The following is a 26,098-nucleotide window of genomic DNA, read 5'->3' as shown; positions in this document are numbered from 1 at the left end:
CTATATAAATGTTATCTCCCCTCAGAAGGTTTTATACTCATCCCTTCTGGTAGAAACCAAATCCCACAGACGCGATTTAAGAAAAGAAGGGAACAGCATCCCCTCTATTGGCCTGAGTCGCCCTGCTGCCCCACCTCTCCCAGCCGAGATTCCCCCAAGGGCACTTTGCTTTGCATCCCTCAGCCACGTCCGGATGTCTCCCCGGAGTCAGAGAGTGATTACAAAGACAGTCAGAGCCTCCGGCTTCTCGAATCACTTCAAACTCTTCTCAGTAATACAGCTCACAGGGCGGTTTGGAGATGGCCAACTGACTGCCTGGTCTTGAAAAATTGGAGAGATCTAGCAAAATAGAATGTGGGGAGGGAGGAGCCGAACTGGGGCGCAAGCTCTCCAAAGCCTCCCACTCAGGGCCCCGACACCTCCCACACCCCGGCTCTCAGGGACTGGGTACCCGTCCCCGAGCCCCTTCAGCAACCATCACACATCTACCTTCAGACCTCGACCCTCTAAGCATTCAAGTTTGCAACCTGAGGTACCTGTTCCGTGTTCTGCTTATTTCAATCTCTTCACAAGCTTATGAACTCCTGGGGAAGGATACTGTGTCTCACCTCTTGTTTCAATGTTAAGTTCAGTACGTGCTGGTGTCTAACATCGGATGAGTACTGCAAACACGTACTAGTAAGGGTGAAACTCTGTGTGGATGGTACCTTGATCGTTATCACCTCTCGTACTCAGATAATAACCACAGTGCTGGACACCTTCCTTCTTCTTCAGTGAGGATCCCTGCACATTCCCTAGCTGCTATTTCAGTTTTACTTGAACTCCACACAGCAGATGAAGTCACACAACTCTTGTTCTTTCCCAAATCAGTTCCCATTATGAACATTAAGTGGAGGAATCTGAAGAGAAAACCAGAATCCACTGGATGCCAAACAAAGCCTGCCCTGCCCTGGCCCTCTTCCGCAGCTCTGTTCAAACCCTGTGCTTCCAGCTGCCTCTCCCCAATCTCCACACCGGCATCCTCGTCCTCAGTCTCTCCCGCACAGCCAGAGCCTGGCTGACCCCGAGAGCACACTGGGCAGGCGACCCGCGGCCAGGGAATCTGGAAACGGGACCTAAGTGCGTGCAGCTGTCCGGCACGGATGAGGATGTAAACAGTGCCGAAGTCTCCCAACGGCGTACACCACAGGCTACACGCTCTGGCCCACAACAGGCGGCCTCAGAGCACTGCACATCGGGGAGTTTGTCAGTTTGGAGTATTCGCACAGACTTTGCCAGCTGAGTGTCAGCATGCCCGTTTCAGATGCTGGATTTGGAATTCGCAATTTGTTACACAAGTGCCTGCTAATTTTTGACATGTTTGCCTCAGGAGAGTTCTTTTGAATTAGCTGTTTTTAAATGCTCTCTTAAAGAGCACATATTAAGGGCAGACTCTGAGTGAAAGCCAACAAGCCCAATTAAAGTATGCTCCACACACCTCGTGAGGGGACACTGGCCTAGTTACATTGAAGCTTTCTTCAACATCAGGAAGCCCAACGTAGATGTTAAGGTATCTGAAAAACAAAGTATGCCGTTCATTGTCAGTTGTACTTCTTCAAAGAACGCAGAGACAAGCCATTTCTCTCTCAGATATCAGGACTGTTCTGACAAATGCTGACCCTACCCAGGATGATGTATTAAAGATAATAGTTGGGCATCTTCTGGAAGGGACAGCATAATCTCACAACTGGGGAAACATTATCATTAAGGTGCCTTTTTGAAAACTTTGTAAGTCTCTAGAAAAACACTAGAAAGACAGCTTCATAAAAATGATACCTAATGACAAATGCAAAGTGCAAAATGGTATGCTGTCATTCGAGGAAGAAAGAAAGGACCCAAGAGGGAAAATGAACTCTCTGCAGTGCAGAAGCACCACAGGAGCATAAGGAGAGACTACCGACCATGGGACCACGGGCAGGGTGGGGACAGCAGGGAGAGAAGCGATCTCTCCTGAAGGTACTTTGTGGTATAGTCTGACTCTTACAACAGCACTAATGTTTCACATAACCAAAAACACGCATAATTAAAATCAACCAGGATGTAGAGAACTCGAAATGGAATACAAATCTCACTGCGTTAAAAGGAAAAACAAAACTGCAATGAAAGGGTGGGAAGGAAAAGAACCGGTAATCCAAGTGACATCGGAAAACAGAATTCTGACTGGGCACTGCAAGGCTAAAGACGAAAAGGGTGGAGGTGGGCACAGTGGCCATATCTGCAATCCCAGCACTCTGGGAGGCTGAGGCAGGAGAATCACAACTTCAAGACCTGCCTGGGCAATTTAGTGGCTCAGGGAGGCCCTGTCTCAAAATAAAGAATGAGACAAGAGCTGAGGATGAAGCTGAGTGTGAAGGTCTTGGCTTCAGCACTGAGTACAGGGGAAGAAAATGCAATTTAGTGGCTCAGGGAGGCCCTGTCTCAAAATAAAGAATGAGACCAAGAGCTGAGGATGAAGCTGAGTGTGAAGGTCTTGGCTTCAGCACTGAGTACAGGGGAAGAAAGGACACAAGTAAATACCGAGTCTAATCAGAGCTCAGTCCTCACGGAGGTGTGAGCCAACAGTCTGAATTGCATACAGAGAAGCCGAGGGGCACTCAAATGCTGGGCGGGACTCAGAGGCACCAGTCTGCATGGCTTTGCAGGACAGAGAAATACAGGCGTGTATGCACACACGTGTGAGTATACACACATGTACTTCCTAACTGCTGTGACCCTAGAGTTCACAGATTGCTCAATAAACACTATTTTCCAAAAAAGGGGTCTAGGGCTCCCAGGCTGGGCAGGGCAAGTGCCGGAGGACGATCCACCACCAGGAGCGAGATGGGCGGGGCTGTGGAGGACACAGGTGCCACCGGAGGGACCCTCTGCGGCCAGAGCTGAGGGGCCCCGAACAGAAGAGAGCTAGCGTGGGCTCTAAGCACAGGACAAGGTAAACACACACGCGTCCCGACGGCTACCAGGGAACGGAACATAGCAAAGGTGAATACTGCTGAACAGAAAGAACGAGGGAGCGGACCTGGCATTGGCTACAGGCTAGAACCAGCCAGGTCTGCTGAAGTCAGTGGTGAAAGCATGGTGCACAATAGGCATCTGCATGTCTCAAAGAATCTCCATTCACTACAGAAGGAAAAAGAGCAACCTCACAGAGACATTTGGAGGACAACACCTCAACCAAGCGAAGACAAAACCACCAGCCATAAGAAGAACCGCTATCCAGTAGGAACCTGTGAAAACGATACACAACACTGCAGTCATCGTGCCACCGACGCAGGACCCAGTCTAAGCGTGAGCAAACGCACACATCAGAGGTAAAGGGGCATCTGCCAAAGGGACCAGACTGTGCAAGAGTGGCAAGGCCGAGAAGCACCGCGTCAGGCGAGCAGGCGGAGAACCCCAGAAGGCCCCGCAGAAGCCAGAGTCCTGAGTGGGCGCCACCTGAGGAGGTTAGGGACCCACACTGACTTCCGGGCGGATAACCACGCTCCGCTCCTGGCAAACAGGACAGGCCAGCAGGGGCCAGGGGCCGGGGAGAAGGCACTCTTGCCACTCTGCAAGTTTTCTCTCTGTCTGACTTTGTTTAAAAATGACAGTCTGTTTAAAATAGTTAAAGCCTAATGGTTTCAGTAACTTCTCCATCGTAACACTGCTTGTTAGAGTTCGCCAATTCAAAATTAAACTTGAGCACTCCGTAATTACTTTACTAGACAGATAGAAGAGAAAGGTTTGTAAGGACTTTGAGAGCAGGCACGTTCGCTCCGGGAATCCCTGACTGACGCTAGGAAGAAGAGCAGGTGAAAGCAGCAGCTCCCTTACTTTAAGTACCACATCGGGTCAGCGTCGCTCGTGACCTTCTCGTTGGCCTTCATGATCTTCTTTATCTGCTCGGAAAGAGAAAGCGGGACTTTAGTCTTCAGCATCGCGCCCGGCTCCAGGCGGACTCCGCTCCGCCGCCCAGGTGCTGCACTTACCTCCACGTTGATGAAGTAGTTAAAGGAGTCTATGTGCTGCTTCACAAGGCCTTTCACCTACATGGAGAACGGACAAGGCAGTCACCACAAATGCACACTGCAATTCACACACCCAAAAGCACAGCGGCAGGAGGCCGAGAACGCCCTTCGGGACAGCGCGGCACTCAGTTTCTCCCCTGGGAAGCAATCTGACTCTGGAATGCAGCACCCTAGGATCCGAGTATCCTATGGGCCCTCCCGTATGCCAATCAATCCAACCACCAAAACACACAGCTGGGTGTGCAAGCACAGGCCTGTCGTCCTAGCACTCACAAGGCCAGCCTGGACGCAGAGCCAGACTGTCTCAAAAAGTTAAAATACATAAAAACACAGCAATTAAGCATCGCCTCTTGAACCCCCCAACATCCACTCTCTTTCTCGTACTGGCCCCCGCACTAGGCTCCAGCAGACCAGACCAAACCAGGAAGGAGGCACTCCTGCTAAGTGACGGGAGCCACTGGATGAACATATACACTTAAAAAATTCATCCACAGTGAGCTTCACTGCAGGGTTTCCACTTTCTGGCTCTGAAGAATCCTGCTGGGCGGTTGGCGCAGCGCAGCGCTGTCCCTCGCCTGGGCAGCCTTCTCCGGCACCAAGCAGCACGGTCACACCAACAGCTCTGTGGACTTGAGACCCACGCGCTGAGCTACCACGCACACGGCTTTCTCTCTCTAAATGACCACCATTCCCCACCGGCCTCGTATGAGTGGGGATTTATAGTAGTTCATCGTGCTGCCGAAACCTGGCAAAGTGCACAGTTCTACAAAGTTAAGCTAGCTGGCGATAAAAATTCAATCTTAAAAAAAGATACCTGGTGACTTTGATGATATGAAAAATAACTACTTACTGAATGTTAAACACTCACCTTTAGAAATGCAGGGAGCAGCCTCCATTTTTCCTGTGAATCAACAATAAGAACATTAGGATTCTGTGCCTCCGTGGCTGCAGCTCCCTCCGAGGCCCTTGGGCCTCCCCTGGCACTGCAGCGGCTCCTCCCGATCTCCAGTGCTCACCCGCCCTGCTGGCCATCGCCTGGTCCACCTGGCGACTTCTTCGCCACCCAAGGCAGGCACAGGCACCCTCCGGCCTCTGCCCCGCCTGTCCTGTGTGGACTCTGGGACATCGCTGCACCCGCTCAGCCCAGCGCCCCACCCACCACCAGGGGCCCCTCTGTCTGCAGTATCACAGCACCCACTGCACGTCCCCTAAGAACCCTGCGCTCCTGAGTTGGAAAAGCGACCAGCACTACCTCGCGAACAGCAGGTGTGGGAGCCCATGCTGCAAATCCAGCACTCTGCGAGGCTGAGGCAGGAGGACTGACAACTTGAGCACAGCCTGGGCCACTTACCGACTCAGTGAGACCCTGCCCCAAAATAAACAACCAAAATGGGCTGGGGTGTGGCCCACTGTCAAGGTCCTCGGTTCACTCACCAATGCGGTCAAAAAAAAAAAAAAAGGAAAAGAAAAGGACCCCTGTAACTCATACACCAAAATAATACCAGTAACTGTTTAACAGGAAAATGACTAAGGGGCTCCAATGCTTGTTATTTCTCCTGCCATGCGTGTCACGAGAAAAAACACTCTGGGTGTGATGCGTTCGAATAAAACAGCTTGTTTCCAGGAAAAGTTACAGAGAGAAGACTGAAGTTGGAAAGGTGAAGTAGAGAAACATTTTAAACTCAATGTCAAGGGCATTTTTCACACAGAATAAACTCAGGATTACTAAGAAATTTCCCTAATATAGTACTGCTCAAACCAACCTATCACTTTAACATGGCAACTAGAGTGCTTCACAAAAATAAAAATGCAAAGCAAATACTCAGATAAGAAGTGAATCAAGCTGGGTGTAATGGCGCACCTATAATACCAGCACTCAGGAAGCTGAGGCAGGAGGATTGCTGCAAGTTCGAGGCCAACCTAGAATACACAGTGAGTTCAAGGGCAGCCTGGACTACACAGCAAGATCCTGTCTCAAAAAACAAAAAAGAACTGAAGGCATAGCAGAGAATAAGACAGCCGCAGAACAAGTAACTACCAGCGTTAAAGGACAGGACAGCATGGTAATGCATGCTTGCAATACCAGCTACTCAGCAGGAGGCTGAGGCAGGAGAATTACAAGACTAGCTAGGGCAACTTATTGAGACCCTGCCTCAGGATTACAAAGAGGGTTGGGAATGTAACTCAGTGGTAGAGCAGTGGATTAGCAGCCTGGCATGTACAAGGTCCTGGGGCCAATCCCCAGTACCACAAAAACAAGAGAAATAAAAAGACAGGATGCTATGGTAGTGCACAGAAGATCTAAGTCTCCTAGGAGTCAGGCGTGGCCTGCCTAAGGAAGTCCTATCACAAATATGCAGAACTTATTCTACAAAGAGGAATAAGGAAAAAACTGCACATGGTAGAAAAATCTCAGCCGGTAAGAGGGTGTAAGCAGTGGCCCCACCGTGGAATGTCTCAGTAACGGGGCAGACTTGAGCTACCCTGTAAGCACTGGGCAAGTGTCTCTGTGTTTAAGCTGACAGCTTGGGTACAGAGCAAAGGGCCGGAATGGGGTGAGTGAGAGCCAGGAGGCCCCGCAGGCTGTGAAGAGGCAGCAGGGAGGTCCACACTGGGGGAAGAGGGAAGGAACTTTCACATCTACATGTATTTGGAAGGCAGGGCTCTTAATATGGAGGCAGAGGACCAGGAAAAGGAACTGTTGCTCCTAAATCAGGACTGTGATTCTACCTTCTTCAAGGCTGTGCAAGTTCAGAAGAAAATGTGCACTTTCTAGACTTATTTCTTCAGCTAAATTTGGAGAAACAATCTAGACAGCAGTTAAGTACGAAGACTTGTGAAGTCAGACTGACAGAATCCAAATTCTAGATCGGCCACTCACAGCCTTCTAACACTGGACTGATTACTCTGACCCACAGGCCAAAAGAAAGTGAAAAGGGTACTGAATTCAGAAGAATAAATAATAAACTGCATGTTGTGGCTAAACAGAGGCCAGCACATAGGAGGCGCTCAGTAATGCTAGTCCTTGGTGTTAACCTTTGAAGTTAAAACCTGGCATTGCCTGATAATGATCAGCAGTGTACTGCAGGCACTCAGATAGGGTCTGATTAGCATCATGAGGCTGCTGAACACTTATTAGAAAGTTCTTACAGTGCAGAGTCACTAATCAAGTCTCTTACACTTTCCAAAGGCACCTCAATGCTCAAGGGGAAAAGGCCGAACCCCTTCAGCTGCCTAACAGAAGTTTATAACCGGAGCCTTACCTAGCCCCACCTTTATTCTCCTCCGTTTTCCTTCCCTGTTCTCTGGGACTACGGAATGTGTCCTGGTGCCTCTGAAGCATCTCCTGGTCTCGTTGTGCGGTGTCAGTACCCCGTCCCTTCCACCCAAAACCTCTCCCTCGAGCTCCTCCGGCCCCCTTTTCAAACATCCCCATTCCATGGCAATGCAATGCTGATTTCCAGGTGCAAAGGGGACTTGTGTCTTTCCAGAAAAGACTTTGTCGGTCAGCTTACACAAGGCTATTATTTATCCTTAACTTCTGAGAGGGAGGAAGCTACCGGGCGTCTCCGCCAGAAAGCAGGGAACTCTGGGGATGAATACTGAGTGGGGTAAACGGGCCTGCGTGCAAACGTGAGCCCGAGTTATGAGGGGTGTCTTCCAGCCCGGGACTCAGACCGTCTGGTTTCTTCCCCCACAGCGCGCTGTAGGGCTTCAGAAAGGGGCTACAGCTTCCTGGACCTGTACGACCCGTGGCCACGTCCCCGGTCTCCGCCGGGCACACCGGGCAGAAAGGGCGCCCCCGTCCGCATCTGCTGACAGGTCCCGTGGGATCGCTCCCCGTGCACGCGGAGGACGGATCCCGAAAAAGACTCGCACGCGAGGGACTGAGCATGCGCAAAAGTACTGCGCATGCGCACAAGGGCGGCCCACCCCTCTTCACCATCCACACTCCGGGGTCAACGCCTCCAGGCGCCCTGGCTCCCCGGCGCTCACCTCGACAGTCGAGATGGGCGCTGCCAGCTGCTCCGGGGTCAGGGTCCCAAACTCTTCTGCTAGCACGTCCATGCCTCCCACGACAAAGGAAGCAGCAGACAGGAACCCCGCACCTTCCTTCACTGCCTTAAACCAACAGCGGCACGCCTGGAGGGCGGTGTGCGTTGGTGTAAACTGTCCCCGCCGCGCGTGTGGAGCGGAGGCGCGTCGGAAAGGTTCCGCCCGCTCCCCGGCCCACCAGGCAGAGGGACCGGAAGTCGCTGCGCTGGGCACGTGCGCCCTCTAGTGTGGAGCGCCGGGGCAATCCCAGTGGTGGGAACTTCAGAAGTACTTTGAAGAAAAATGTGCAAGGAGAGCTTGCATTCCCTACCCCGAGAGTGCCCCAAACTATACGCTATGCGTAGAATAGGACTTCCCAAAAGCCTAGGGATGGGGCTGTGAAAGTAAGTGAGGTGGCCGGGCGTGGCGTTGCACGCCTGCAACCCCAGCATTGGGCGGCTGAGGCAGGCGGATCGCCGAGAGTTCGAGGCCAGACTGGAATACATAGCGAGACCCTGTCTCAGCAACGACAAAGCGAGTCTGGTTGTGATGGAATCATACGCACTGTCGGCATAACTGCAGTGTGGGAGGAGTCAAGGCCTAATCACAGGACAGTTAGTTACTCCACTGCCTGAGCTGGACGCTAGGAGTACATCACCAGCACGTGGAAAAGTTCAGTATGAGAAGGGACATTTAAGTCGTAATTATATCCAATAAGTTATGCCACAGCGGCCAATTAGCCATTTGGGAGGAAAATACACCAAACAGAATTTCTGTGTTGCTCACGGGAGAGCACAGGCCTGGGATCCCTGCCTCTCTGGCTGAGGCAGGAGCACAGCAAGTTCCAGCTCAGCCTGAGCACTCTGGTGCAACCCTGTCTCAAATCAAGAATGCAAAAAGGGCTGAGATGTAGTTCAGCGGCAGAGTCCTTGCCTATCCTGTTGCAGGCGCTAGGTTCAATCCCAATACCTGGGAGGGGAAAAAAGGGATTGAACCTTTCAACATTAACAAAATCTTTTTTGGGGGGGGTACCGGGGATCAAACTTGGGTCCTTGGGTTTAGAGAGACAGGCGGTGTAACCACTGAGCGAAATCCCCGACCCAACATTAATATTAAAAGGATAGAGGTGAAACTATTTGCAACATTGAAGGGCTTCGAGGGTGGTGACACAAATAAATGATTTGATAATAGGATTCTAAGCATGGTATTATGATTTCACGAAAAGTAAAAAACTTTCTGAATGGATTGGTAAAAGTCATCACAAAAAACTGAGCGTGGTGCTTCACACCTATAGCCCCAGCGCCTCGGGAGGCTGAGGCAGGCTACACATATGTTCAAGGCCCTACATAGTGAGACCCTTTCTCAAAAACAGAAAAAAACAAAAACAAAACAAAAAGGTGAGCCCTTAATTCAAAGGGCTGTGTGTACCAAAACAAAACAAAAAACAAGCATGAATAGAGCTTGTCACAACACAAATTGGCAGCCAGGTATGGTGATACAAGCATGTAATCCCAGCACTTTGGGAGGCTGATTCAGGAGGGTTGCAATTTCTAGCCCAGCCTGGGCCATTTAATGACTTAGCAAGATCCTGTCTTAAAAAATAAATAAATAAAGCCCTATTTTTCAGAATTTTTTTTAAAGGGTCTGTGGCTGAGGATGTAGCTTAGTGCAAAGACCCTGGTTTCAATTCCCTGGACCAAAAAGAAAAGTTGGAAAGTTGGCAGAAGACGAAGGGTTGGTCTTCCTAATTTAGTACAAATCAATGGGGGAGTTTTTTCCTTCTGGAAAAAACAAGGCAGAAGATACCAAAAATCGTTCCATGGGTAGAGTTTCAGTGGGGAAGATTTGGAAGTCCTTGGGATCACAGGCGTGTGGCACACACCCAGCTGTAATCAGCAGCTGCAGCACCCCTGCAGGCGCACCTGTGGAGTGGGACATCCAGTGTCCCTTCCTCCAGAAGCCTTCCCATAAGCCCCTTTTCTTTGAAATCTGAATGAGGCTAACTCAGAAGCTCACAGATGCCAGCCAGAGCTTCCCTCCAGAGACCGAGGGCAGCAGCTGGTACAGGTCTCCTCTGGGAAGGCTGAGGCGACGGCATGCAGGATAAGGTCACCATCAATGACACGCTGAAATCAGAAGTCACGGTGTTTTGTCAATGACCTTTGAAGCTGACCTCAAGGACGACCACAGTGGCTTCTCCGGGCCTTGAGTGGCTCTGCCAGTGACAGTCACTGTGCGTCAGGGGCCGGCTCTGAGGAGACTTACAGTCTGTCCTTACTGGTACGCACCTCAGCAGCACATCTCAGAGGACTGCGACCTTGAAGCCTGAAGGATATTTAGGAGAGAGCGGCTCCAGTCCTTAGAGCACGGCTGTCTCCACCCTGCTTTAGGATTCCCAGGCAACCGCACCAGCTGCTCCCTGGTTCCCCCCTGGGAGACAGGTGAACACCAGGGTGGGCAGAAACTGGACTGGGGAGATTAAAAGACTGGCTGGGGTTCACAAAGCTATGCTATAGAGGGGCTGTGAGGCCAGAGTGGTGGTGCATGCCTATAATCCCAGTACTTGGGAGGCAGAGACAGGAGGATCTCCCGAAACTTCGAGCCAATTTGGCCTCATAGCAAGACCCTGTCCCCAAAACCCCACATGAATAAAAAATAAGTACTAGGGAGTCTTGGAACTGTCAGTCCCATGCCACTTTCATCAAAAAATGAGTGGAAGGTTTTGGAACTTCAGACCCTGAGAAAGAGCAGGCTGCGGATGAACTTTGAGACAGACACAGGGAAAGGTAAAACCCCGCACCCAGGTGGCTGGAGAGCAGCAGATCCATTAGCATCCACATCTGGCTCTGGATCCCTCCAGACTTGGCACTGTAGGGTCCCCAAGAGGAGCCTCACGGCCTTTGGGGCAGCAGGAGGGGTCCAGGTGGTGCACACCTGTCATCCCACACTGGGAGGCTGAGGCAGGAGGATCCCTTGGGTACCTCAGCAATTTAGCAAGACCCTGCCTAAAAAATACAATATTGAAAAAGGGCTGGGGAACTAGCTCAGGGCAAAGGCCCTGGGTTTGATCCCCAGCGCTATGATGAATGATTCCCATAATAAAGTGAGAGTGCATGACCCCTTCCTTCTGTGTCATTCTCAGAAGTTCGGCGAGGCCCTGTCACATTTCTCCCACTCAGCTTTTCATCTCGGTGCATTTATTTTTCTCTCTGTCCTCAGCCTATCCAGGTCGGGGCTGCAGTGGCACCCCAGACGCGTCAGGGCCGCGCCCCTCGCCCGCCCACACAGCCAGCTTGTCTGGGCAAGGACAGGCGAAGCCATCTGTGCCTGCTGCCTGGACGTCGTGTCCCGCCCCTCCCAGCTTGGCCCTCGGAGTCTGAGGGACCCTGGGAGCGACCCCACCCAAGGACTCCCCAGTCACAGTGCCGAGGTCCCCGCTCCGGTTTCTGTTTGCACCCGCACTGCACGCTGCCTCCGGGCACCCCGACCAGAAGAGCGCTGCGGAAGCAGCCTCCCGCAGCCTCTCCCCTAGCGGAGATGCAGGGATCCTCTGCCCGTCCAGGACAGCGGCTCCGACCCCCGGCTCCCTGGCAGTTCCTGGGCTCCCTTCACGACTCAGCCCGAGTACCTTCCCCACGAGATGATGAAATTTCCGGGCAGCTTCTCCCCAGCCCAGTCATACTGACCCTTCACTGCGAATGCTCACGAGGTGGGCCTTTGTCCTGGATTCTAAACCCGGACAGGGTCCCTCCGACCACCTGTGCGTCACACCGGGGAGACTTCTAGGCGCTTGAGTGATGCGTGGATATGGTTGGACGGCGAACCAGCCTGAGGAACATTCCAGAACAACCACACGAAGATGCCCACTCCCCACCCCCAAGTGACCCAGAGGTTCACAGACAGAGATGCTGGGTGTCTTGAAATACTTTTTAATGTTTTAAAATTTAGTGCACACAATACATGTTTCAACCAGAAGATGAAAATGTGTATATGGTATTTAACAAAGTTATGTTACAAGACTGCGGTGGGGAAACACCCAAAGTAGAAGTGAATAAAAACTAAATAAACATGCTAAGGATATGACTTAAAAATCCTCATAAATGTAGTTTCCTAAATCCAGACTTGAGGCGGATTTGCTTTCCACTTACAAAAATCAGAATGCCCTTCATTTGGAGCAAAATGTACATTGTGTTCCTGCAGGCAACTGCAGTATAATCAAGTATATCAGTGAGTATCCGTGGACTCCACTCTGGTAACAGCCGCCGGCACCTGCCGCTGAGCACACAGCTCACCTCTGAAGGCGACGGCAGAAGGCCACACACGTGGCTCGCCGGTGCCCCCAGGAAGCGCACAGACCCAGGTCAGCCGCGGACGGCGGGGACGGCGTCTCTAGCACCGGGTGTGTGAGTCCAGGAGGGGGTGCGATGGGCACACTCGGGAGGAGCCTACACAGCTGCTTCCATGCACAGAACAGCCAGCTTAGGTACTGAGCACTTAGCGGGGAAAACATGGAAATTCGGAATTTCCTGAAAACTTGGCAGGCCCCCCAAATGCAGATGAGAGCGAAATGTCCTGCCGGAAATAATGACTTAGCGGGGGCCGGGAAGAAGGGAGCTCTCGTTGTGTGTCCAACGTGGGTCCTGGTTCCCCAGTGCATTTGATCCAGCTAAAGCACGTTCTAGACTGAGGCCACCAAACCACAGTGCAGTGCATCCTCAACTCCAGGGTCTAAGCCCCCAACCACAGAGCCTGGCCGCACCGGCCGGGGTTCAACACTTGGGATGCCAAATGGAGGGTACTTAAAAGGGCAGCGTGGTCAGAGCGGTCAGGATTCGTTCAGCACCAAAGGCATTTGCTAGTTAGGTTAAGACCCCCAAAGTTTGACTGTTGTTATTGTTTTGTTTTGTTGAGTGAGGGTCTTGCTATATAGCTCAAGCTGGCCTCAAACTCCGGGTGATCCTCCTGCCTCAGCCTCCCTAGTGCTGGGGCTATAGGTGTAGCCAGCACACACTGCTAAGCTTTGTTTTCTTTTCAGATGGGAACCTCATGGGGAACAAGATCTTACTTTTATTGTGAACTTCCCTTCTTACAAAGAAACCAATTCAAACCAGCCCTGCCTTCCATAAAAATATTAAAGTCTCAAAAAACCTTACTGTGGCCTGAAACATGCAAGGATGTTCACTAAAAGATCTGTGCAAACTCTGGAGGACAGGTTATTTGTAAGAAGAGACCGACCTTTAGGGTAAAATTTTAGAAGGAAGGGATTTGTTTCTATTTTTCACTAAACAAATAAAGGAGGTTTTATCTAAATTTTGTAAATAGCATTAAAAATGTACTTAATAAATTTAACTTCTAAATAAATACTGATAATTGGTATTATAAAATATGATTTGGTACATTTATGGAATAGGACTTACTATGTAAGTTCCGGTTACACACTAATAAAATATAACTATATATTTCAGATGCAGTGATGTTTCCTTCACATCAAGTCCCTCTCCTTTTCTTTTCTTTTTCTTTTTTGTTTGCTTGTTTATTTTTTGAGACAGGCCCTTGCTGTGCAGTTCAGGCGGGCCTCAAAGTCCCTATGTAGCCCAGGTGAGCCTCCTGCCTCAGCCACCAAAATGCTGGGATTACAGGTGTGTGCCACCACATCCGGCTTTTCAACTTCAACCTTTCAGGAGTTATGCCCAAGTTCAGAACCATCCAATGTGACAGTTATACATGAGGAAAACACCTCTTTGTAGGTTGAATATATAAGCCAAATGCAAATATTTAAGAAAACCCAAGTATTATATCAGTAATATAATTACAAATTCCTTTCTGTTTGTTAAAAATGTCTGTTTTAAACTTGAAAATGATGGGCAGGCAGAGTCTGTGCCATCTGGGCTGTCCGGTGACCCGCATCGGGATGGTACGGAGAGTGCGCCTGTCTGTAACGCCGCTCGCTGTGAAGCGGGTCCCCAAGCGAGGGCTGGCCCCTCTTCAGTCTGAGGGAAGCTGGGTGTCTGCCCTCTGGCTGGCCTCCTCCCCGAAGAGCAGCTTCCGGAGGATATTTGCATAAAATGGGCCGTACACTTGCATGTTGAGGTTCACTATGTTCGCATATTGAGTCCCCAGCGCTTCCAGCTCCTGCTGAATCACAGCCAGGCCCCCCGGGATGGGAGGCATGGACTTTGGGGGGCTAGGAAGGCAAAGGAGGCTCTTCATGTAGAGCTGGACCCGTTTATCTGAAGAAGAGAGTGTTAAGAGCATCGTGCTTAAAGACAAGAAGAGCCATGAGGGGGGACCTCTGAATCCGGGCCAACCTGGGACTCACTCTGCCTCACGCAGGTGCGAAGCCAGCTCTGTGCCAGGCCTCAAAGGCGCAGCTCACACTGATGTCCTAATGGAGGGAGGCTGGGGGATCCTGGGGAACCCAGGTCTGCCCGTGGACAGCCAACTCCCATGCACCCCCAAGAGTCTGGCAGAGGTCAGGAGTAGCAGGTCACTGCCGGCAGCAGGGGCAGGAGGAAGTCCAGCAGGACCAAAGGGGCATCCCAACCGCACCCCAGTCACGAGGGAGTGATGCCTGGCTTCTTTTTAGGCCACAGAGTTTGGGGGCCACTTGTTACATAGCAGCAGCTGGCTGAGAAACCAACCCAGAGCCCTTGTGAGCCAGGGAATCCAGCCCAAGTCTGTCCTTAACATCCAGAGGCAGCGGGTACAATGAGGCCTGGCCTGGAAAGTGGCCAGTCTGTCAGGCAGTGTCTTGTGTGTGTGTGTGTGTGTGTGTGTGTGTGTGTGTGTGTGGTGTGCAGTACTGTTTGTTTAAAAGCAGAAGCCATTTATAATCAGAGAACTTCACAAAGAAAAGAAGCCATTTAAAATCAGAGAACTTCACAAAGAAATCCAAATTTTTGGTTCTTTATGAGAACCTAGAGATCTGGCAAGTCCAGAGGGTGGGGCCCAAGCCAAGCGGCAAGCATCTAGGTTTTCTCAGGCAGTCGCCGTTCCTGCCTGCTGCTCTGCCATCATTTTTTAAAAAGCACTCTCAGAGGCATCCTGTGGGGCAGTGCACGGTGGTCACCCTGCACCTGGCCACCATGGGGCAGGACACCCTAGCTGCCACAGCTCTCAGGCCCAGGTCTCTCTCTGGCTTTGGGAGTAGAAGACTCCCAGCCAAGAGAACTGCCACGAAGATACACACTGCAGACCACAGACGATGGGACATCAAACACTTCTCCCCAAAGCCATGCCTCTGTCCTAGGCAGAGTTGTCTCCTCTTTCTGACATGCCCTTCACCTGTCTCCTCTCAGGCAGACATCCTGGAGGTGAGGTCCAGGCTATAGCGCCTCCTCTGTGGGTCCCCAGCCCCCATGGCCAGACCGTCCTGCCCTCACCTGCCTTTGAGACACCAGCTCCCAGGCCAGGCTCTGTCTTGCTGTCTTTCTATCCGGGCCCGGCAGGCAGCGGGCACATCACAAATGCAACTAAATTTCAGGAATGAAAAGGGCTCACGAAGAGAAATATCATCAGACACAAGGGGCCAGCGGGACAGGGACTGGAGAAGACAGGCACAGATGACTCAGCTCAACTGGGAGGTTTCAACGAGAAGAAACAGGTCATGTGTCCCCCAGACCACTGAAATTCATTCTTAAAAATGGGGATGGTTAGCCAGTCATGGTGGCGCAGGCCTGTAATCCCAGCACCCTGGGAGGCTGAGGGGGGAGGACTGAAAATTCAGGCCCAGCTTGGGCATTTTAGCAACTTAGTGAGACCCTGTCTCAAAATAAAAAATGAAAAAAGGGCTCAGAATATAGCTCAGTGTGAAGGTCTTGGGTTCAACCCCAGTACTGCAAAGAGAGATGATGGGTAGGTAAATAGATAAATGGATGGATAGACAGATAGACAGATAGATAGCACATCAACCAAGAACACAAGCAGACAGACAGATGGGCCCTGAGAGGGGACAGAACCCTCCCTAACTGGCCGAGTCTTCCTCACGTCCCTGGTCCTTCGCCAGCACTTCCTTGATCTGAGGTCCTCTGCGTGCAGAAGAGCAGAGCCATCAGCCTCCTGGGCTTCCCTCTGAGATTGCTCCCCAACTCTCACAGGCAGGGTCTGTCTCTGTCCCAGTCACGGTCCAAATGCAGTCCCACAACGACACCCTTTCAGGACTGACCACACCAACAGCGGTTCTCTCCCCCGGTGCAAGTCAGTTTTTAGGCCAAGGCTAAAAGGAGTCGTGTGACCATGTATCCAGGGACAGACACTCAAGCTGGGGTCCGCCAGGTTACCCGCGCAGCAGCACTTCCTGAGGCTGAGAAATGCTCAATTTGCCCATGGGTTGCCTGGGAGAGCTGGGTGGATTTCAAGTGTCACTTCCTGCCTGACTTTTCTTCTCCCTGCTGACACTGCCTGCACCTCCCTCATCACAAGCAGCACCCAGGGACAAGAGAGACAGGCAGCCGGCCTGCTCCAGCTTGGACAGGACCCCACCTAAGCAGTTAGGACACTGAGCCCCAGCCCACTCCACCCCAGCCCGGGGACCCTGGCAAACGTCATTCAACCTGAGTCCTGTGTGCGTGTTGACCAGGGCCAGAGCATGCAGGGATGGCCACCCAAGGGCTCAGCACCACACAGGACAAGGCAGCGTGGGACTCGTGCTCTGTCCCCCAAGGCTAGCACAGAGTGGGGACCTGGTAGGAGGTGGCCCAGATGCCCCCATCTCCCCCTCCTCCACCCCAGGGGCACAGACGCTCCCTGACCCCGGCTCTGACTGTTGGGCACAGGTAAGGGCTGGCCCAGGGACCGTGTTTGTCACTGCTGCCAGCGTCTGTCCTCGCGAGCAGCTGGGTCCCCTGCCACCCATGATGCTGTGGAAAGCATGGCTGCTGGGGGGGCTTGAGCCCCTGGGGTAGCTGGGGTCACCAGGTGATGACGAAGCAGACCTCACCAGGATCCAGAAGGGACACAGGCTCAAGCTTAGTTCCGCCCCCCTCTGGCCACTGTCCTGGCCCCGCCGGGGACCCTGTGAGCTCAGTGGCAGCCCCTGTCTCTGCTTCACTTGAGCACAGAAAGATGTGGTTGGAGCAGAGGCCACCTCCACAGGAGAAGAGGCCACTGAAGGAAGGCGGTGACCCAAGGAGGAGGCAGGGGGACCAGGGGCTCCAACCGCAGCCCCCCACGCCTGGCTTTTGTCAACACATTTACAGGATCCAAGTTTGCATCGGGGCTAATAATAGATCCTAAGCAATATAGGCTCCATCTTCCCAGCTCACCGACACAGAGTGACGCTGACAGCCATCTGCCCAGCCACCAAGAACAGAGAGCCGCCCCAACCCCAGACTCCACCTCCCAGCCCTGGCCACAAAGGGACCTGGGTCCTCTGGTCTGTCTCCCCACACACCCCCACCTGCTCTCTCCGGGTAAGCTGCACCGGCCCGGGACCCCCCACCTGGCTGGCAGGCTGTAGTGGGGATTTGGAGACAGGGGCCCAGGACACATCCTCAGGAGGAAGCCGGTGTCCCGGGCCTTCCACAGCGTTACATTTACCCTATTGTCGACATCTAGGCTCCCAGAGCAGCTGGGGGCTGAGCACCCTCTGTCCAGAATGCTTGGGATCAGAGGTCTTTCCAACTGCAGTTTTGCTTTTTTGGAACATTTATAGGAACTTCGCCAGCTGAGCATCTCTAACCTGAAAAACTGAATTCCCAAATGCTCCAATACTCAGAACCCTCAGTCACGTGTTTAAGACTAACTACGATCGACACTTCACGTTGGTCATAAAGCCAGCAAGTTAAAGCAAATTGAAAGAGAAGCCAGCGAGCAATGGGAACTCACCGATCAAGGCCCGGACAGGGTTGTTCTCGTCTTTGAGGCTCGAGAATTGACCTACGAGATTCGCCTGAACCTCAGCACCCAAAGCTGGGAAACCTCTCTCGGCCAGCTCCTTGCTCACTTCCGCGCAGGTGTGGGCCCCGATGGAGCTCAGCGCCCCCTGCAGGTCGAAAGTCCTACAGAACAGCAAGCGATATCCCGTCAGAAAGAGTACTTGTTCTGTGACTGGGTTTTGTTTTTCTTATTTGGGATACTGATCAACTTTCTCTTCCACCAACAATAATGTCTTCTGTGAAAATAAACCTAGAAAACAGTAACTCCTCCCCAGCACCAGCCGTCACAAGGAACAGAATTAAACTGCGTAAAACCAGGCAGCTGTGCGGGCCTGGGCAGAAGGCCATCCTTGAAAGTAAGTCCACAGCCCCACCAACACGCGGGTCACCAGCGCCTCCCCAGAATAAACCCGCTCGTGTGACTGGATCCACTCATACATTTTTATCTTCGCGTGCTTGGGAGATGAAGTAGGATCCATTCTTTCTTCTTTGCCCCAGCCATCGATCACAGCACCAATCAAACACAGCAGACAGATACGGAGAGGCCAAATTATCTAACCGCACTGATGAGTCTTGCTCACCACCACTTTCAAGTAACTGGCGGATGACACCAAATGTATAGGATCCAGAATCATTGTGGAGGCAACCAAGGGGTGAGCGGGTGGGTTCCGTAACAGGCAAGGAAAGAGTAACGAAGGCAGGGTCAGACCCACGATGTTAAGGAGCGACAGTGACAAAATGTACCTCACTATCCAGAGCAGATCTTTAAGACATCTCTGCACGAAATGAGAATTATAGGGAGAGAAGCAGCTCAGTGGAGTGGACAGGAACACGCATGGGGTGTCAGGCAGACCGGGGTTCGAATCCTGACTCTACCACTGAACTTCCTGTACTCCCAAGTTAGCTCTCCACATATGATCCACTGGGTAGTCAGATTGCCTAACGTGGAGAGACAAACGGCCCCGGTCCTGGCTTCACTAACAAGTAGCAGTAACAAGTCCTCGGTGCTCCGCCTCGGCTGGGACTTATTTCCCTGCGCCAGGCAGGGTTTCTACAGCCCATGGGCAAACTTCACCTCCTGGATTTTTATCCACTGTGAAGCACTGCTCAAGCTTCTCCAGTTTTCAATAAGTGCAGTGCCCAGGCTTAAGGAAAAAGTAAATTTTAGCAAAAGCCAAGGCTTCTTGTTCACAGCAAAGGCAAAACATGCTCATTTCCAAGATGCATTATCAGAACCCTCTCAGTGACAACAGGGGATACTGGCAACCTGGACTCAGCTTTTCCATATTGTGAATTCCCTCATCCGTGATGGGAATAACTGAGAATAGCTCATTTCCTAAGAAAGGAAAAAAAAAAATTAAGGATCCAGGTAAACAGCCAGATAGAACCAGGAAGAAGGTGATTTAACTGAATCACAGAGCACACACGCTGGGCTGACACTGGTACCGAGTGTTTCCCTACCTTCTCACCACCCGAGGAGGGTGTGATTATTATTAGTCTCCTCTTACAGGGGAGGAAGTGAAGCTCAGAGTGACTCAGAAACTTCTTTAAAAAGTAAATAAAACACAGCCGGGTGTGGTGACATGCACCTGAAATCCCAGAGCCTTTGAGGCTGAGGCAGGAGTATTGCCACAGGTTTCAGGCTAGTCTAAACTAGACAGAGACCAATGGCTCAAAAACTTTAAAAGAAAAAAAGGAGCTTGCTGAAGTACACACAGCAGGAGCTAGCAGAGCTGAAATTAACCCGTTCTGCCTGACCTCAGGGGCTGTCACCTGCGTGGCCAGTGTCCACACGCTTTATAATACTAGAGCAGCACTGGTCTCTCAGATGCTGAGACAAGACCAACTGCTGCAGGACACGAGAGGACGGTGGGGGGCGGGCACCAGCCCTGTGGAGAGCAGGGGCTCGGCTAGTTCTTTCCAGCTGTGCAGCCCAGAGCGAATTCTCCTCTTTTTCTGAACTTCAGCTCAAAAGGAGACCTTGGGGGTCTTTGTTTTTTTGTTTTTGTTTTTGTCTGAGACAGGGTCTCACTGTGTAGCCCTGGCTGGCCTCACACTCAGTGATTCTCCTGCCTCAGCCTCCTGATTGCTGGGATCATAGGCATGCACCACCATGCCCAGCTCCTGCTCTAAAATTTTATCAAAGCACCTCTAAGCTTGCTGAGAAATGGATGGGAGGGCAAGTGCGTCTCCCTCCCCAACAGGCGTAAGGAGGACATGGCCCCGAAACAGCTCCGAAGGGAGCCAGCAAGAGGTGCTGACCCACACAAGGCACAGGCAGACATCTGGCTGTGGACCAGGCCCAGCGTTTTCTGACCTGGACATGATTTCAGCAAATGACCCAAACTCGAAAGCTAAGCAGGAGTCCAGGGAGCAACGGAAGTGCAGTCCTGGAGGTGAGTTTCACAGTATCGGTGCTCTCCCCAGACTCGCGCCCATCTCTGAAGGACAGAACCCTCAGCACTCTGAGCTAGCTGGTCTGGTGAAGCCAGCAAATACCTCACTCACTGCAGGAAGATGAGGCTGTCAGATAACTGGGCCTGGAGAGCCCTCTGTGATAGTGCAAGAGTCAGCACTCTGAGCTAGCTGGTCTGGTGAAGCCAGCAAATACCTCACTGCAGGAAGATGAGGCTGTCAGATAACTGGGCCTGGAGAGCCCTCTGTGATAGTGCAAGTCTTGAAACACCGGGCTGGGTGCATTTCTGGTTTTTGTTTGTTTTTTTCCACAGTTCTGTCAAAGAATTTTTTTTTTTAGACAAACTCTGGCTTTGAACTCACTCTGTAGCCCAGGCTGGCCTCAAACTCTCAGCGAGGCTCCTGCCTCAGCCTCTCAGATGCTAGGCATACAGGCCTTCACCTCAGGCCTGGAGGTCAAAGTCCATTCATGTACACGCCCTGAGGGTGGAACTATGCTCAACCTGGCGCTTGTCCTGGAAAACGCCTCCCCGTTTCCAACCCTTTGAGGTATTAAAAGACAGTCTAGGAAAAGGAGGAGCAGGATGAGCTTCTCTGGATATCTCCGCGTCCAAGCTTACTGTGCTGTGTCCGCACACGGGGTCCTCAGCGCAGTTCACACTTACTCTCCGTGCATGCCTTCCAGGAGAACAGCAGCCGTCCTCTTCAGCCTTTGTGGGAGCTCCGGCAGCCCTTCCGTGACAGCACCCACCGTGCTGCTGGTAACCAGGGACAGGCAGGCGACCATCTTCAGTTGGCTCAGCTTTTCTGTCAGCTCCTGAAGCCGTGTTCCATCCGTCACAAGAGTCTAGCGTGTTTATTTAAAGTGTAAAAATGGAAGGGAAGCATAGCACCACGAAAATGTACAATGAGCGGCCTCACATCCCAGCCCCCTTTCCGCCCACGACACAGACAGGGCGGAAGCCCTGAAACCCCAGGAAGCCCAGGAGGATGCACTCACCTCCGGCAAGTCTCTCTTCCGATAATCCCACTGCAGCAGCTTCAGGTAGCTGTGGTTCAGCACCAGTCGGGGGCTCAGGTTTGGCCTGGAGCTGTTTTCCGCCCCAGAAGCTAAAGCAGCCTCCTCAGAAAGAGAAAGTAGCTCTTCCTTCACAGACTCTCTCATCCATTCCGTGGTCTGCTCTAGCGCACCTAAGGGGACGAGGCCGTGTGTAGGTCCCGGAGCGCACGGAGCCCCTCACTGCATCCCCGGGCAGCCCAAGCAGGTGCGGAGCTGGCCTGGAGTGCTGATGGCCGCGGGACAGAAGGGGTGCTCCGGAGCCACCCATCACCCCAAAAGGCTCTCGTGTGACCCCTTCCTCCCTCACCCAGACCTAGGCCACCGCTGAACACTTCAATGGCATCTCTGTAAGAAGCAAAATAGAACCAGGCGCCCTGCAGCCAGCAGGACTGGATGGTCACAGGCTGAGGCCTTCACTCTGGGGCCTTGGGAAGTCAGTTAGGGTTAGGTGGGGTCAAGGCACTGGACACTGGACAGCTTCCCCCTCCTCACGCACACGCAAGGACAAGAATTTAGGAAATGACCATATGCGCCTGCAAGCTGGGAAGCGAATTCTCCCTGGGACCCATCCTCAGGACCCTTGATCTTGGACTTCCCAGCCTCTGCCATGACGGAAGTCTGCTGTGCACGTGGCCCGGCCGGCAGCGCTCTGACCACGACAGTGACCCCTTCACACTGCTCGTTGTACTCAGCACCTGTCCAAGTTGTAGCAACAGCTCATTCCTCTTCATCGCTGAGTAGCACTCCATCACGTGGACACGCACAGCGTCTGACTGCCGGCCTGCTGGGGATATCTGGCTGTTTCTGGTTTGGGGCTGTGCACAGCAGGCGGCTCTGAACACCCACGTGCAGGTTTCTGTAACAACGCGAGCTTACACTCCTCAGGGATAAGAGTCAACACCGAGACTGCTAGAGGCACGCTGTCTGTTAAACAAACTGCTGAGCTATTTTCCAGAGCTTCACCTTTATTTTTACTTTAACGGTTCCATTTATATAATTCAGTTTTTAGGAATGGTCATGTTTTCTGGCTCCTGAAATGCCCGAAAAGGTAGTAAATGGTTCGCACCGCTCACACCGCAGCAGGACTGGTGTCTGAAATGTCAAACCACACCCTGTGCATGAGTAGAGCTGCTTCATGTGTGTCCCCAAGACAGATTTCCCCAGAACACAAGCACTACCTGAAGCAGAGAGCTGGTCAGCAAGAGCGAACAAATCAACAGAGCACAAAGCAACTCTCACGTCAAAGGCAAGTGCGTCCCAGTGAAAGCCAATGGCAGGGACCTGTGCTCACTCAGAAAACACATGAGAACTGAAAACCGCTGTGCCCAGCACGGCCCTGGCCCCTGACAAGGGCTGTTCAGAGGGGGGAAGGAGAGGAGGTCATGGAGCCGAGTCCCGTAGGGTCTCCTTGCACTTTAAGCAAGTTTATCAAGTTCAGTTCCTCTGCACGAAAAATATCCACTGCAGAAAAAGGCCTTAGCTCCTTTTTAAGCATATGGACTTAAGTGTTATGATACAATTACTACTATCATTATTAACACAGATGGTACAAGTGGGCCTTGGTCGCTGCTAGATCACTCTCCTCCACTCTGCTGAGTCCGGGCAACACCCAGGGCGAACCTCAGTCCTGAGGCATAATACTCAAGGGGCAGAGACAAGCAAAGCAAACCCTTCTGAGTCTGCCCCTGAGAGTTCCATAAACCCAACCAGGGTGCATGCGCACCAGACCCTACCTGCCGTAGCCCCTCCTCTCTGCGCATGCCCACTGCATCTCATCAATCCCGCGATGACGATGAGTGGGAAGGGACCAGCGACAGACGCGGCCACGTAACCTTCCTCTCCCCTCCCGGGCACGAGCCCACTCCCCCGGCGCACTGCTGCCTGATTAAACTTGGCTGCTGCCTTGCGAGCCACGTCCAGTCCTCCATTCGTCAACAAGAGTATCCAGGACGGTCCGGACGGAGACTCGTCCTCTACCCGTCCTGTGCACTGGAGCGCAGACCCCTCTCCAGCCGGCCGGAAGTGACTCCTTTCAACCTTGACTTCCAAGAGTGTCCGGACCTGGCAGGGCGACGCTGGGGGCTGGATGAATGCTGTGGGGCTCGGCGCACCCAGCAGGACCCTGGCCTCCCGGATGGCATCTGTGACTCGGCACCCCATCTCCACCAGGCCCACCACCAGTGTCTCTGCAGGAGCTCCATCGATCACCCGCCTGAGAACTGGCTCGGGTGACCCTTCCGTTCATTTCTGTTCCCAAGCTCTCCCTCTAAGCTGAAATTGAACGTCTCCTACATTGCTCACGGCAGCCAGTCCCAAAGGCTTGGGTTTGGAGGGATTTTGTCTCCGGCAAAATTCATGTCCTTTCCTGCAGATGTAGTTCCAGACACCCTGCTATGACTCTGTATATCTGGTAGGTTTCAAGGTAGGAACCGCGGAGAAGCACAGACTGAACACGGGCAGAGCTTTTTAAAATGGACTGAAATTCTTCCCCAGACCCCGTGCCGCCACAGGGGTCGCTTAGGAGTGGCTGTTTGTGACACTGAGGCCCCATCACCTCCAGAGTTCACTGCTTCTCCCCGGCTGGCAGACCTTGTTCTGGGTCCACTAGCTCTGCTTATGAAGATGTACGACTTGCAGCCTTTTATTAACAGGTATCCAGTGGAGGGAGAGAGAGCGGGCGGGAGCCAGGGAGGAGGTTGTGGCCGCACTGGTCCAGATTGCGTTCTGGTCACATCCAGTGGGCTTGGTGGCTCTCAATTCTGATTGACTTTACAGTCACCCAGGGGTTTAGAAAAGAAAACCAAGGAGGTGCCCGGTCCTGGAGGTCCTAGTTTAGTAAATCTGAGGCGGCCCTGGGCATCTGCACTTAGATGCCCCGGTGACACGAAAGTCGTGGTAACTGCAGAGCCGCAGCCTTCGCTTGGAGACCCGCTGAACCCTCCGTCCCACGAGCAGGCCCAAGCCGCTCCATGCACAAGGCAGCCCTCGCCGTCCCTGGACGACTCAGCACTCAGAGACAGGCCCGAGCGCGGCCAGCTGGAGAGGTGCAGCCCATCTCTGAGCTCTCTTTGTGCCCAGCGGCACCCACTTCTCTGTTCTTTTTGGTACTGATTTCCCTCCGCTTTTGCTCATCCTGGCTTCCTTTTCTGAGCATCAGTCAGAGGCTCTGCTGGGCCCTTGTCGGCCCCTGTACCCAGAAGGCCCAGGATGCCTTGTGTGGTCACCTGAGGCACGTCCCGTCCCCGTGCCAGATCCTGGCTCTCCTGCTTCTCCCCCGACATCCCGCACACCCCACTACAACTCCTCCTGGGATGCTGTGCCTTTCCCAACTTCCTCCCTGCAGGGCCAGCTACAGTGGTCTCTGTGGCCTGCAGTGCAGCCCAGCTGCTGTAGCACAAAGCTGGGAAACCCAGAGGAAGGCGGGGAAGTGGCAGCTGGCTTCATTTTGGGGCTCGGATGTGGGAGACCAGTTTCTGCTGTAAGGACCAAGTTTTCAGATCGAGGTGGGCTCCCTCTGAGCCCCTTGCCCAGAACAGAGCTGCAAAAATTCCATTCTGTATAGTTCCATCCTGTATGACAGTCTCCCTGTGTTTCTGTTTCTGTCCCTCTTTTTATGATCTAAAAATCTAAAAATGAATCTCTCCTGCTTATCCCTGCTTAGGATAATCAATAGGAACTGATCTTGGCATTAGTCAGCTTAAGATAATCACATGTTCTGTTAAAAATAAAAATTGATTAATCAAATGTTCTTTACAAAGAGGAACTGATTCTATGAACGTAGGTACTAGTAATTTTCCGTAAGTGCCCTCCCAGTACCCCTCAAATATCCAAGAATAAGCAAAAGATAAAAATAGGACCTATAAAAAGAGAGGGCCTCCCCAACCCTATGTAATCCTGCTTCAAAGATGGGTCTGGGCTCTCGGTCTGAAGCCACTGTGACGGTGACACCCGAGGGTCCAGGCTCGAGCTTGCATTAAACTCCTCTTGTAATTGCATTGGACCTGACTCCTTGGTGGTCTTTGGAGACTTCATGACTTAGACACAACACTGCGTGGAAAATACTCATCACAGAAAGAAGCCTTGGGTTAGTTCCTTTTAAGCATATGGCCTTAAGTACTATGCTCTGATTACTATTATTATTAATAATAATATCAGTAATAACTGTCCAAGAGCCTCCTCTGACTTTGAGTGGGCCAATGCTCAGCACTAGGTTCTCTTCCTTAGAGCTCTCTGTCACCCGGCCGTGGTGGTGCATGCCTGTGGTCCCAGCACTCGGGAGGCTGAGGCAGGAGGATCACATCAAGGGTGAGGCCAGCCTGGGCTACACAGTGAGACCTTGTCTCAAAAAACTAAAATAAAATAAAATGTTCCCGTTACCTTCTACACCAGGTAAAGGCAATCACAATGGAATTTGATATATTTCTGAAAAAGACATTTCTGTTCCCAGATAGTTTTAAAAGAATCACATGAGATAAAGTTCATAAGAACATCTTATCAGATTTGTTATCTAAATAAATAAAACCTTTTCTTTCTGGGTTTCCTAAAAGTTACTTGTGGTTCCTCTTCCCCACTGCAGGAGAGTCCATTACTCTTTTTAGGGGAATCTAGTTTTGGATTTAATGTTGTAACCTTGTGAGCATTTAGTATATATACATTCAATCACTACT

At 52.1% G+C, this 26,098-nt stretch overlaps 2 protein-coding genes across 5 annotated transcripts in view; both read right to left on the bottom strand.

The window, feature by feature from the left end:
• Polr3b (RNA polymerase III subunit B) overlaps nucleotides 1-8,270 on the bottom strand; it is an 86,864-nt gene extending 78,594 nt beyond the window's left edge. The window contains exons 1-5 of one of the 3 annotated variants that reach the window (XM_010631314.3): nucleotides 8,043-8,270; nucleotides 4,915-4,947; nucleotides 4,008-4,064; nucleotides 3,853-3,917; nucleotides 1,478-1,553 (exon numbers count right to left, since the gene is read on the bottom strand). In XM_010631314.3, coding sequence (XP_010629616.1) covers nucleotides 1,478-1,553; nucleotides 3,853-3,917; nucleotides 4,008-4,064; nucleotides 4,915-4,947; nucleotides 8,043-8,114 — 303 coding nt within the window. In that variant the 5' untranslated portion in view covers nucleotides 8,115-8,270. Of the gene's footprint in view, nucleotides 1-1,477; nucleotides 1,554-3,852; nucleotides 3,918-4,007; nucleotides 4,065-4,914; nucleotides 4,948-8,042 lie in introns of those variants that run through there. The other 2 variants (XM_010631312.3, XM_010631313.3) reach the window with 2 other exon arrangements.
• A 5,400-nt stretch (nucleotides 8,271-13,670) lies between these two features.
• The window catches only part of Tcp11l2 (t-complex 11 like 2), a 32,820-nt gene continuing 20,392 nt past the window's right edge, over nucleotides 13,671-26,098 (bottom strand). For both annotated transcript variants that reach the window (XM_010631315.3, XM_010631316.3), the window contains exons 7-10: nucleotides 21,372-21,562; nucleotides 21,037-21,218; nucleotides 17,907-18,079; nucleotides 13,671-14,311 (exon numbers count right to left, since the gene is read on the bottom strand). In XM_010631315.3, the coding sequence (XP_010629617.1) occupies nucleotides 14,067-14,311; nucleotides 17,907-18,079; nucleotides 21,037-21,218; nucleotides 21,372-21,562 (791 nt within the window). In that variant the 3' untranslated portion in view covers nucleotides 13,671-14,066. The remainder of the gene's footprint in view (nucleotides 14,312-17,906; nucleotides 18,080-21,036; nucleotides 21,219-21,371; nucleotides 21,563-26,098) is intronic.

The sequence above is a fragment of the Fukomys damarensis genome, unplaced genomic scaffold (genome assembly GCF_012274545.1).
Source record: "Fukomys damarensis isolate Sample0158 unplaced genomic scaffold, DMR_v1.0_HiC HiC_scaffold_15, whole genome shotgun sequence".
Classification (NCBI taxonomy): Eukaryota; Metazoa; Chordata; class Mammalia; order Rodentia; family Bathyergidae; genus Fukomys; species Fukomys damarensis.
The sequence above is the reverse complement of the archived record's forward strand: the minus strand, read 5'-3'. Positions and strand labels throughout refer to the sequence as shown.